Source organism: Micromesistius poutassou (genome assembly GCF_964030765.1).
Source record: "Micromesistius poutassou genome assembly, chromosome: 18".
NCBI classification, from domain to species: Eukaryota; Metazoa; Chordata; class Actinopteri; order Gadiformes; family Gadidae; genus Micromesistius; species Micromesistius poutassou.
The window spans coordinates 13817059-13828436 of NC_140288.1; the positions used below are offsets into that span (position 1 = coordinate 13817059).

Sequence of the window (11378 nt, forward strand, 5' to 3'; positions counted from 1 at the left end):
AACCCTCGTCTAGACCTGTAAAATCAACTGGGACAAGTCAGCTAATTGTTACCAGAGTTAAAACCGAACATGGAAAAGCCTCCTGGAGCCTCCTAAAAAACGTTTATGGTCACGTTCGCTAAACCATAATGCAATTTTAACTTATTATTTTATTAAATTATCTTTCATGCATTTTCTTTTTTAATCATGGTCCATGTATCTTTTATTGATTATTTTAAATTACGTTTTTAAATTTATTTTATGCATTCTTTGAAATCTGTTGTATTTTATATAGTTTTTTATGTGACGCATTGTTGTATGAAATGTATGAAAGTGCTAAATAAATAAACTGGACTTCACTATTCCATTAGGACTATAAGACCTAAATTTACTGTAAACCATAAGAATCTGACCCATAACTTAGATTGTGTTTTTTTTGGATGTTCGCAGTGCGCGCACACACACGCACACGCACGCGCTCTGAAACCTCCGACTTGCTTCTGAATGATGATTGGTCCAAAGTTTGAGGGGGGGAAGGGGAGGGTAGAGATGAGGGAGAGATGTTAGTTGTAGCATCACCTTGCTCCAATAAATGGCAAACCTCAACGTCAACACCGTTTACAAAACGCACGCCACTCAGAAGAACACATCGGTATTCCCAAGGTTTTTTTCTTACAAAAAAAAAAAAATCTACTTTTTAAAAACGGAATACCAACAAATCAAATAGATCCAGAAAACATGTTCTCCGTCTGTCTGGAGTTCCTCGGCATGGGCTCGTCCATCCTGGGCTCCCTGCTCGTGATGGTCGCCTGCGGGCTGCCCACGTGGAAGGTGTCCGCGTTCCTCGAGGCCAACATCGTGGTGGCGCAGACCATGTGGGACGGCCTGTGGATGTCGTGCGTGTTCCAGAGCACGGGCCAGATGCAATGCAAGGTCCACGAGTCGGTGCTGGCGCTGTCCCCGGACCTGCAGACGGCGCGCGCCCTCACGGTCATCTCGGCCGTGTTGAGCATCGTCGCCCTCATGGTGATCATAGCCGGGGCGCAGTACACCAACTGCATCGGCGACGAGCTGGTCAAGGCCCGGGTGGTGGGCGCGGGGGGCGTGCTCTACATCCTCAGCGGCGTGATCGTCTTCGTCCCGCTGTGCTGGATGGCCAACAGCATCATCGTGGATTTCTACAGCCTGCAGGTGCCCGCGTCCAAGAAGAGAGAGATAGGGGCCGCGATCTACATCGGCTGGGCGGCCGCTGCGTTGCTCCTCCTCGGGGGGACGCTGCTCTGCTGCTCCGCCGGCTCCCGGGGGCTGAGGAGCGACTATCCCATCAAGTACGTCGCGACCAAGACCGCGAGCAGCGACAAAGACAAGAAGCATTATGTGTGACGTTCCCCGAGGAGAGGACTTTTGAACATTTTTGCACAGTCGATCTTAAATAAGGCATGTGTGTCATACTATATATTGCAGTCTTTGCTCATTATATATATATATATACACAGTATATATTTTGTAAATCGTATTGCCGCTTCCCTTGGTTATATTTGTGCCGGGTGTTTTTTGATTATGGTTTTGATACATTGAGTGTAATGTTGCCAGTGTGTGTTTGGTTTGTTTGTGGGAGAACTTAGAAGCCATGTGCAGGGACGCCAGCTCATTGAAATGTTTACTCACATCATTTGTATTCTTCTGAATGGACTTTGTATTTTATTCCATTGCTTTGTATGCGTTTCTTTTGTTTCTGTTTTAAGTGAAACGAAGAACATTTTTAAATAAAAGGAAAACTATTTTGGGATTACATCCAGTTGATCTATTGAGTTTATGTCCCTTCAGAATTGTTCTCAAAAAGGACTTGAGGCAAGCAAACAAGGGAATTTGATTCTAAAATATAAAGTAATTTAACCTTATAAATCATACATGAACCAAAGTTGAATAAGTCTAAAAGAAAAAGCTTCCAAAATCAACTCTAACCAAGGTCATCCACTTCTTGAGTAATATCCCTGAACATATAAAAATATGTCTGCATTTAAAAACATCTTGGTGTCTTGGTTTGAGACACTGCGGTGTAGAAACGGTATTATTAGTGCCTTACTTGTCAGACAGGAAGCACCGTCTACAACTCAGCTGAAACCAGGTGTGATATGTCATATGTCTATTACAAGACATTTCTCCCCTGTAGGAGGGTTTCAAATGATGTCACACATTCCAATTTCCGAATCTTTTTCATTCTTCTTATAATCTGAATAACACATGAAGTCCAGAGATGGCGTGCTTCAGATCACATGACTGAAACCCTCCTAGTGACACTATTATGTATAAGGGACAGAGCAACCTATAGTCTGAGTAGACTGGTAGCCGTTTGGCTGTTCCCTCCATCAAACATCTGAGGTGACACTCCCATCACACCTGGTGGTGGAGTGGGGACTGATTATAACATGATTCCTACACGCAGGCTGCGGACGTTAGAGATGGAACCTTTCAGCTGGGGGTCAAACGCCCTTGCTGATACCTTCCTACCCCCAGTATTGGGGCATCGATTCAGAACCAACCTGAGACTAATGTCCAAAAACCAAACATAACTTTATTATCCTGGCACTACTGTGTAGCTCCACTGGTAAATCCATGGCATTAATCTCTAGGTTTAGGGGTCATTCCCCTAAACCCAATTAGATTCCCAATTACAACACTGTGGCTCAAAGGCTCCTCCAGGCGGCATGCGTTTAAATGTATTTTAAACAGCTGTTATAAAAGCACACTGTGCACCCGTGGTTAGTTATTGAGGTATTTGTTTTTTTATACCACAAATTTAAGGATATAGCGCCTATGATCAACCATGTCCTCATTCGTCTATTGTTTGAGGTAATAACACATACAACCCGTCAATCTGAAAACCATACAAAATCTACAATTTGATCGGTCATCTGAAACGTGTACATTCAGAAGTAGGCTATCTACAAGGACTACAGGACTTCGGCTTGTAATTTATGTGTAACATTCGGAGCTATACGGTGCATCAACACGTTTAGCTAATTACTGCCACCTTGTGGCAAGCCTTCTGAAGTACATTACCTTCATGATTTGTTTTACAGAAACGGCTGATCAAAGAGAAACAAACAGCTTTCACTACAAAGATTTGAACAATTTAAAGGGGGTTACAGATGAGAAAACAAAAATGAAAGGCGACAACAGTTGATCCATAGAAGCACAAGTTTGGCAATAAATTATTTGTGAATCGCAAAAAGACCCACATAGACCAAATGCCTCGAATCTGCACTGCGTGATGTATAAGGTAATGTAGGCTGTGTATCACATTGAGTCCTTAAAACATTAAACCCTTGTTAATTTTCAGTATAAAAGTCCTTTGTTTCCGAGGAGAGGTAGTGGTGTCTATGGCTGGTACTCCTTCAGGACCTGGTTGGCGATCACCAGTCTCTGGATCTCACTTGTGCCCTCGTAGATCTCCGTGATGCGCGCGTCCCGGTAGTGTCTCTCCGCCGGCATGTCCGTCACGAAACCCATTCCCCCGAGAATTTGGATCGACTTCGAAGAGTTCCCCATATGAACGAGAGCAAAACTTAGAATGCAGCTTAGAGGCACCGAAATAGACTTTTAAGTTTTAAGAAAAAACAATGACAAGAAAACCTTAAATAAACCTATTTAATAAAGAGGATCATTAAAAGTGTGTATATGTAATTACTAAAATCAGTCTCACCTGATGTGCACTGAAAGTGGCAGCTTCGGAAGCTGCTAGCTTAGCCATGGCGGCCTCCTGAAAGGAAACACGAAGCAAAGACTTGCAACTGCGTTTTGCTTTTGCTGACATATGCTATAAAGGCCCTTTGGTGGCGTTCCTATTCAACACCGTAGCAAGGGTGTGGCTTGTGTGAGAATCAAACTCATGGCATTGTCAAAACCATGCTCTCCACAGACGCACGCGCACACGCACACTTCAGTAGACTAGTTGAAACATTAACCAAAATTAACCAGCAATATAAGCTGACGAATCTTCTAAATGGTGTTAGGTGTGCCAGGGTACCTTGGTGAAGGGTTTCTTGGCGTCTCTTAACAGGGCAGCCTTCCACGTGAGCAGACGAGCACTCTCGACCGCCAGTGCCATGTCAGCCAGCTTAAACTAGACACACACATCATACTAATTGACACAATATGAACAAAACTGAACAGATCATTTACGGGAAGAAGCAAATTAAATTTGTGATCACTGTGAGTTATTCAAGCTAAATATCGCAAAATATCAAAAGTGCGGATGCGGGCGTCTCCTCTCCCATACCTGGATGGCCTGCATCTTGCCGATGGGCGCTCCGAAGGCTGTGCGTTTGTGTGCGTAGTCGGCAGCACAGTCCAGAGCGGCCTGAGCGATGCCAAGAGCCTGGGAGGCGATGCCAATACGCCCACTGTCTAGCGTTTGCTGTAAGAGTGTAATTTAAAATGATGATAATTCATTTATTTATTAAGCAGGTGCATAGTGTAATAGTGTCACCCATAGTGTAATGTTAACATCCTACCATTAGACCACCCTGCCCCCATAGTGTAACGTTAACATCCTACCATTAGACCACCCTGCCCCCATAGTGTGATGTTAACATCCTACCATTAGACCACCCTGCCCCCATAGTGTAACGTTAACATCCTACCACTAGACCACCCTGCCGCCATAGTGTGATGTTAACATCCTACCATTAGACCACCCTGCCGCCATAGTGTAATGTTAACATCCTACCACTAGACCACCCTGCCCCCATAGTGTAACGTTAACATCCTACCATTAGACCACCCTGCCGCCATAGTGTGATGTTATCCTACCATTAGACCACCCTGCCCCCATAGTGTAACGTTAACATCCTACCATTAGACCACCCTGCCCCCATAGTGTAACGTTAACATCCTACCATTAGACCACCCTGCCCCCATAGTGTAACGTTAACATCCTACCATTAGACCACCCTACCCCCATAGTGTAACGTTAACATCCTACCATTAGACCACCCTGCCCCCATAGTGTAACGTTAACATCCTACCATTAGACCACCCTACCCCCATAGTGTAACGTTAACATCCTACCATTAGACCACCCTACCCCCATAGTGTAACGTTAACATCCTACCATTAGACCACCCTGCCGCCATAGTGTGATGTTATCCTACCATGGCTATTTTGAACCCTGCTCCGCGGGCGCCCAGCAGGTTTCCCAGGGGGATCCTGCAGTCCTCCAGGATGATGTTGGCCGTGGAGGAGGCTCTGATGCCCAGCTTATCCTCCTTCTTGCCCAGGGATAGTCCCGGGTGCGGCATGGGCACCAAGAAGGCACTGATCCCCTTATACCCAGCACGGGAAAACACACACAAACGGCGAGCACGAGAGTGAAAACAACAATTAGAAACGACTGCATTTAATAATAAAGATGATAAGTATAAATAAACAGTGTTCAGTCATTTAGAAAAGATGCCTTTTATTTAAAACAGCTTGAACCTAGCAAGTCTGCCTTGGTGTTTGAGGGACTTGATCCTGGCTAGTCTACCTTGTGTTTGAGGGACTTGAACCTGGCTAGTCTACCTTGTGTTTGAGGGACTTGATCCTGGCTAGTCTACCTTGTGTTTGAGGGACTTGAACCTGGCTAGTCTACCTTGTGTTTGAGGGACTTGATCCTGGCTAGCCTGCCTTGTGTTTGAGCGACTTGTACCTAGCTATCTTACCTTTGTGTTTGAGCGACTTGTACCTAGCTATCTTACCTTGTGTTTGAGCGCCTTGTCGGTGGTGGCAAACACCACGGTGGCTGAGGCCTCCCAGCTGTTGGTGATCCAGGCCTTGGTGCCGTTCAGCACCCACTCATCCCCGTCCTGGTGCGCCATGGTAGACGCGGCGCCGGCATCGCTGCCGTTCCCTACAGAACCGTTGGGAATTTCACTTAAGAATGGCTGCTGCTGCTGCTGTTGTTGCTGCTATGTGTCATTCTTTTCTTTATCGTTTTTTTTACATATCCTCCATAACAAACAGTAAGAGTAAGAGTACATTTCACTACTTGCATCTAAACAAACTGTATTTGCACAAATAATGAGCGGAATTAGTTTGAAAGCAGGACATTACTGCAAATGACATTGAGCTCACCTGGTTCACTGAGAGCAAAGCAGCCTACTTTCTCTCCCGTGGTGAAGGGAGTGATCCACTGTTTTTTCTGTTCTTCATTACCATTCTTTAAGATCGGTCCGATGTAGAGTGACTAATGATAAAACATATCAATAGACAAACAGTCAACTATCATAATACAATTACTATTTAGTATTCATAACTACCAATTACTAATGGGAGATGGAGATAGAAGAAAAGTATGCACTATTTTCTCATTTAGGGAAACAAGACAAATAAATAATCATATCTTCATAGAAATGCACTGACATTGTTAACGGAGACGACCACACCAGTGCTGGCACAGCCCCGGCTGATCTCCTCTGTGGCCAGGCTGTAGGCCAGGTAGTCCATGCCTGTCCCCCCCAGCTCCTCAGGCACCTCCACAGCCATCACCCCCATGGCTCCCAGCTCCAGGATCTGCAGGAATAACCACAACAGACCACAGCCCTGAGGGTTAATGGAGAGCGAGCGAGAGCGAGAGAGAGAGAGAACTGTCACGGCACCAATCATGTATTGGGTATTCGATTACTACTCCAATCCGATGAGTATTTCATAGGTTGCACTATAGCGTTAATCCAAGTCTAGAAAATCATTAGGAAACCCATTTACTATTCGATTCCAAGCTATAAACGTTTAGTCTTTCATCAAAGGCTTTTTAACCAAAGATTTTTCAAGGTCAGTTCAGGTCAGGGAAACCACGAATAATCATCAACATTGGATAAACTACTAATCTAAATGCTGTGCAAACCTAACTTTCCAAAAACAACCCAAACGTAGCACAGAGAAGCCATAGTAACAAGAAACGGTTAAGTGGACAAAGACCAGGGTCTAAATCCCGATTTGTCATTTGTCTTGTGTTTCAGTGCACCTGCTTGGTACCCTGGAAATCCAGAGCTCTCACGAGAGCACAATTTGAATTTGCTCAGCAAGCCACTCTGGGAACGAGCAATATAATCCCTCCCCGAAGCACATTAAACAATCACATCGGTGTATCTGATATAGGCGGGCCAAAAGCGTTGCTGTTTTACCGATCGGATACGGAAAGATCTATTGGTTAGCTCCGCTGGTCTGGATACGTCACCCCTTGTATTCTTCTGATTGGTCGTAGTGTTATCCAATTGCGTGCAGTGATATTTTCAAATGCATGCTTGGGGCCGCCCCTCGAGTTGGGGCAATTTGCATTACTTGTTGCCAGACCCTACAGCTTTCTAGATGTGGGTCTGGATTTCCAGGCTACCTGCTTGGCGGGGTAAGTGTGATTCTTATCCAACGTGGCTGCGATGGGAGCCAGCTCCTTGGCTGCATAATCCCTGCAAGTCTGCCGCATCATCTGGTGCATCTCTGGTAGCTCTGCTAGCTGGGATAGAGCTCTAGTGCCTCTGAGACACAGGCCCAGGGCTGGAGAGAGAGAGAGGAATATAGATGGAGGGAAAGAGAAAGAGACATTAACATTCTCACTCTTAACCAAAGTGACCAGTGGCTGGCTGTCCTTAATTGTTGACCATAGTCTATGTATTTATATCTTTATTATTTTCTATAATGAATACTGAATGGGAAGAGTGCTACTTTAAATCTTGTTTAAAAATGGCAAGAAGAATCTGTGTGTGCAGTGCACCATATAAAACTATAGCCATGGTTGTATAATAAAAGGTCAATACGGGTCGGGGTGATAAAACCATCCTAGCCTCTCTGTTGGCTTCGCTAAAAAATCCGTTGGCAATATAATTTGGCAAAATTACTTCCTTGCACTAGTTTCTGCTTGATAACAACAGAATGCCATTGGGCGCCTTCCACGAACAATGGCAATATAGTAATTTATGTTTGGATCAATGTGCATCGGTCAGTACAGACTTTGAGGATGAAGTTGCAATAAATTCCAAGTACTTCACAACTTATGTTATCAAAAAGTGCTATCACGTCATTGTCATTGTTTACATTTGGGACAGGAGCGTGCATGCTAAATATTCTTCAGCAGAATCAGTACAATGAAGTCATTTAACAACATTATATTGGTAACGGATGTTTAAGTGAAGCCAGGGAAGACGATGGTTTGATCATCCAGAGCGGTATAGTACTTTAAAACCATACATTTAGCAGGTTATAGAATATGTAGGTGAGAGGTTATTCAATACGTCATCATTGTCCGACTTCCATTGCACCGGTGAACACTCGTATTGAACAACTTTCTTCTTCTGATTTTGATTTGATTTTCATTATGAAATAGTGTTAAACTTATTTTGAGTGCATTCACAGTAGGCCTAAATCCATATTAGTATTAAGAAATGTGACATTCAAAGTTAAATACCACAAATGCATGTGTTACGAAATCAATATAAATACACCAATGTCAGACCTACTAAAGACACATTTGTAGCTTCTGACCGTCTACTCTTGTCATGAGTGTTGTTATTTGTTATGAACCTACAATATTGTAGCGTTTCAACTATTTAGAAACGATTACCATTGCAAACTATCACGCATACCATGCCATGCCTTTGAGTTATGCTCCACATTAAAAGTTTGCCTTTATTACATCAGTAGCCATATAAACACATTTCATTCTAGTATGACATGTTGTGCCTGACAAACATGACTTTAAAACCGTCCTGCAACTGTGAACAGAGCCCATAAAAGCAAATAATCGAACGGAAAATGATGCCTCAGGTTGGCTTGATAAACGCGTTCCGTGCAAAACGTTCACAAATGAAACGATTCTTTGTAACCGAAGCATTCTGACCTTGTCTTGCTTTAAAGATCGCGGCTGTCATTGTATTTTCTCTCCGATTAACGTGCGTGTGAAATGAGGGAGGGGAATATGGGGACGGGATGGATATAACGCGTCACGTGACCAACGTCAAGTTACGTTTCGCGGTTTCAGAGTAAAAGTCCTCCTCAAACACTTCTATCCTTCTATATAGAAGATATCTAAGGCTCTAGGTCAAAATGCCAGAATTGTACCTGAAATGTAATACTCAGTACACACCAACACAGTTTAGAATATAAGAATATCACCTGGTTCCTAGAATACATATACTACTATATACTTTGAGGTGATTTATGTGCCCCGCAAACAATCATTGATCAAGTGATGGACAGGTTGATCACGTGTTTGCCAAGTGTCCTGGGAATAAAATTGAATGGACCCAATTACCTGGATTTGTATGCACCAAGAACAATGCCGATAGCAAAATGTCCTTCATTGTACAACATATGTAACAGGACAGTGACAGGGGAACCAGACAAAGAAAGAAACACCTTTACCCAAACCTGTGCTTTAGGGAATGTGAAGTTAATGTCACACTGTGTTGAACGCTATTGTGAACGCACCATGCATAGAGGTGGCTACCGCTATAGTTGGTTCTCACGATGTTACTTCAAATTCACAATTGCCTTGTTCGGAAATAACTTAAATATTTTTTTGTAGATATTTGGATTTTTTTTTCCTCACACATTGAAGGCTCTTTTTATAGCCTATTGGGCTTGTACATTGCGACACATCGCAATGACCGCCTCCACTTTGGAGGTATAGCAGCGGAATGCATTCTGATGTACATGCCCTTCATAATTGTAATAGCTGAGCTTGATAAAATAAATGATACCCAGATATTAATGTAAATTGTAAAATCGATAAATATAGTGAATGCCAGGATACTTGATAAAAAAATTGCGAATGCTCCAGAGTTTGAAATATGCAACATTCACACAGAGCAAATAGCTGCTGTTTGCATGGTTGAGGTAAGAAAGCAAATTCAAATCAGTGAGTTATGTAGATAACGTCTACCTGGATACACACTCTGCAGGCCAATGCCTGTCTGGCAGCCTTTTGTTATGTGTTTGAGTAAGTGTGCGGTGAATAAGGGGCTTCAATTGTAAAGTAGTTTGAAGTGGTTGTAGTGGGTATGAGAATAGCTTGAATAGCAAGTGAGTGCATTTAGTAGCACTCAACAGTGTGTCATGCCATTAGTCGATAGGACTATACCATTGACCGCAGATCCATATCAGGAACGGGTGTGAGCTTCAATAATGCAATAACATGCTATAAATAGAGCTGTCAACACACACATGTCAATTGACTTGACAAACATGTCAGATTACATGGACGCATCACAATTAATGAAATAGACTGGCCACAGAAGATATTCACGTTTCTCAAAACATGTTTATTTTGGCACCATAAAAAGTCATTTCAGTCTGTCTGGTACAGTGATGATGTCGGAGGTCGGGAAGGTATGTTTCGGGAAAGTGCCTTTACGGGCGGTGGGTGGTGGGCGGGTCGAAGGCTTTGGGCTGCAGTAACAGCCGATGGCCAGCTGATGTCGCTCACTTGCTGGCGGAGGTCAGGGTGAAGCATCCCCTCTGGTGGAACTGCATGTCCCTGACGCGGCGCATGGACTGGATCTGGGGCTGGAAGGCGCTGAACTCGTTGTAGTGTCTGTAGTCACCGCACTCGAACAGGTACTGGTAGCCCCTGTATCCGGGGTACTGGTAGCCGACCCACCTGGAGAGAAGGGATAGGAGATGCCTCGTTTAGTCCTCAACTGTCTGAACGATCACAAGCTTTTCACACAATTTACAATATTGTATCGGGTCACACAATATATAGCCTACAATATTGTTATCTTTAAGTTGATGTCAAACATTTGAGCGATGCGTTGTTTCCAAGTTGCCCACTTACATTCTACTATTACATTACAAACAGTAATGGCTCCCTTCCGACTATCAACTTGAAATGCCAACCTAACGACTTCTGCGGTCTCATTTGTATCAATTCGAGTGGAAATTCGAACAGATGACCACGCCTAGTGAAGAGTGTGTCTGCGCATGCGTGTGTGTGTGTGTGTGTCTGTGTGTGGGTGTGTGTACTCACACTCCTCCGGGGACCCTCACGCTGCCCACCCTGTCGGTGAAGCCATGCGCCCACAGGGTAGGAACGTCATCCTCCTGGATCTCCATCTTGTTGCCCTTGAAGTCAGAGTGCTCGAACAGGCAGATCTTGTGCTCCAGGCTGTCCTGCACCGGGAGAGAGAGGGGGGGGGGGAGATAGAGGAGGAGAAAGATAGAAGAGAGAGGAGAGAAAAGAGAAAGAAATAGGAGAGAGCATGTAGGGGAGAGAGGGATGCAAGAGGGAGGAGCATAGATAGAGAGGAGAGAGCAGAAAGAGACAGGAGAGAGGAGAGAATAGGAGAGAAAAAATAGAGAAAAATACAACCCAAAAAGAGAATCAGAAAAGTCTGTGCAACAGGTAGCATACACAAGGAAGA

The 11378-nt window shown here is 44.0% G+C and overlaps 3 protein-coding genes across 3 annotated transcripts in view; 1 reads left to right on the top strand and 2 right to left on the bottom strand.

Moving 5' to 3' along the window:
* Window positions 1-592: 592 nt before the first annotated feature.
* Window positions 593-1773, top strand: cldn5b (claudin 5b). The gene has a single exon (XM_084482685.1). It carries the CDS (start codon window positions 718-720, stop codon window positions 1360-1362), a length of 645 nt encoding a protein of 214 aa, XP_084338811.1. The 5' UTR covers window positions 593-717; the 3' UTR covers window positions 1363-1773.
* Window positions 1774-2540: 767 nt separating this feature from the next.
* Window positions 2541-8923, bottom strand: acads (acyl-CoA dehydrogenase short chain). The gene is made up of 10 exons (XM_084483067.1): window positions 8855-8923; window positions 7355-7515; window positions 6385-6534; window positions 6097-6208; window positions 5721-5872; window positions 5136-5306; window positions 4262-4399; window positions 4010-4105; window positions 3686-3742; window positions 2541-3513 (listed from the first exon to the last, which is right to left on the bottom strand). The coding sequence occupies exons 1-10, from the start codon at window positions 8883-8885 to the stop codon at window positions 3361-3363; spliced, it is 1221 nt and encodes a 406-aa protein (XP_084339193.1). The 5' UTR covers window positions 8886-8923; the 3' UTR covers window positions 2541-3360.
* Window positions 8924-10374: 1451 nt separating this feature from the next.
* The window catches only part of crybb1 (crystallin, beta B1), a 2726-nt gene continuing 1722 nt past the window's right edge, over window positions 10375-11378 (bottom strand). The window contains exons 5-6 of the mRNA XM_084482976.1: window positions 10985-11127; window positions 10375-10615 (exon numbers count right to left, since the gene is read on the bottom strand). Of these exons, the coding sequence (XP_084339102.1) occupies window positions 10438-10615; window positions 10985-11127 (321 nt within the window). The 3' untranslated portion in view covers window positions 10375-10437. The remainder of the gene's footprint in view (window positions 10616-10984; window positions 11128-11378) is intronic.

Coding starts and splice junctions, on each gene's coding strand:
- cldn5b (XM_084482685.1), top strand. CDS start 718: ATGTTCTCCGTCTGTCTGGAGTTCCTCGGCATGGGCTCGTCCATCCTG.
- acads (XM_084483067.1), bottom strand. CDS start 8,885: ATGACAGCCGCGATCTTTAAAGCAAGACAAG. Junction 5,307..5,720: donor ACAAGGCGCTCAAACACAAG/GTAAGATAGCTA, acceptor GCTGGGTATAAG/GGGATCAGTGCCTTCTTGGT. Junction 3,743..4,009: donor CCAAGAAACCCTTCACCAAG/GTACCCTGGCAC, acceptor GTTTCCTTTCAG/GAGGCCGCCATGGCTAAGCT.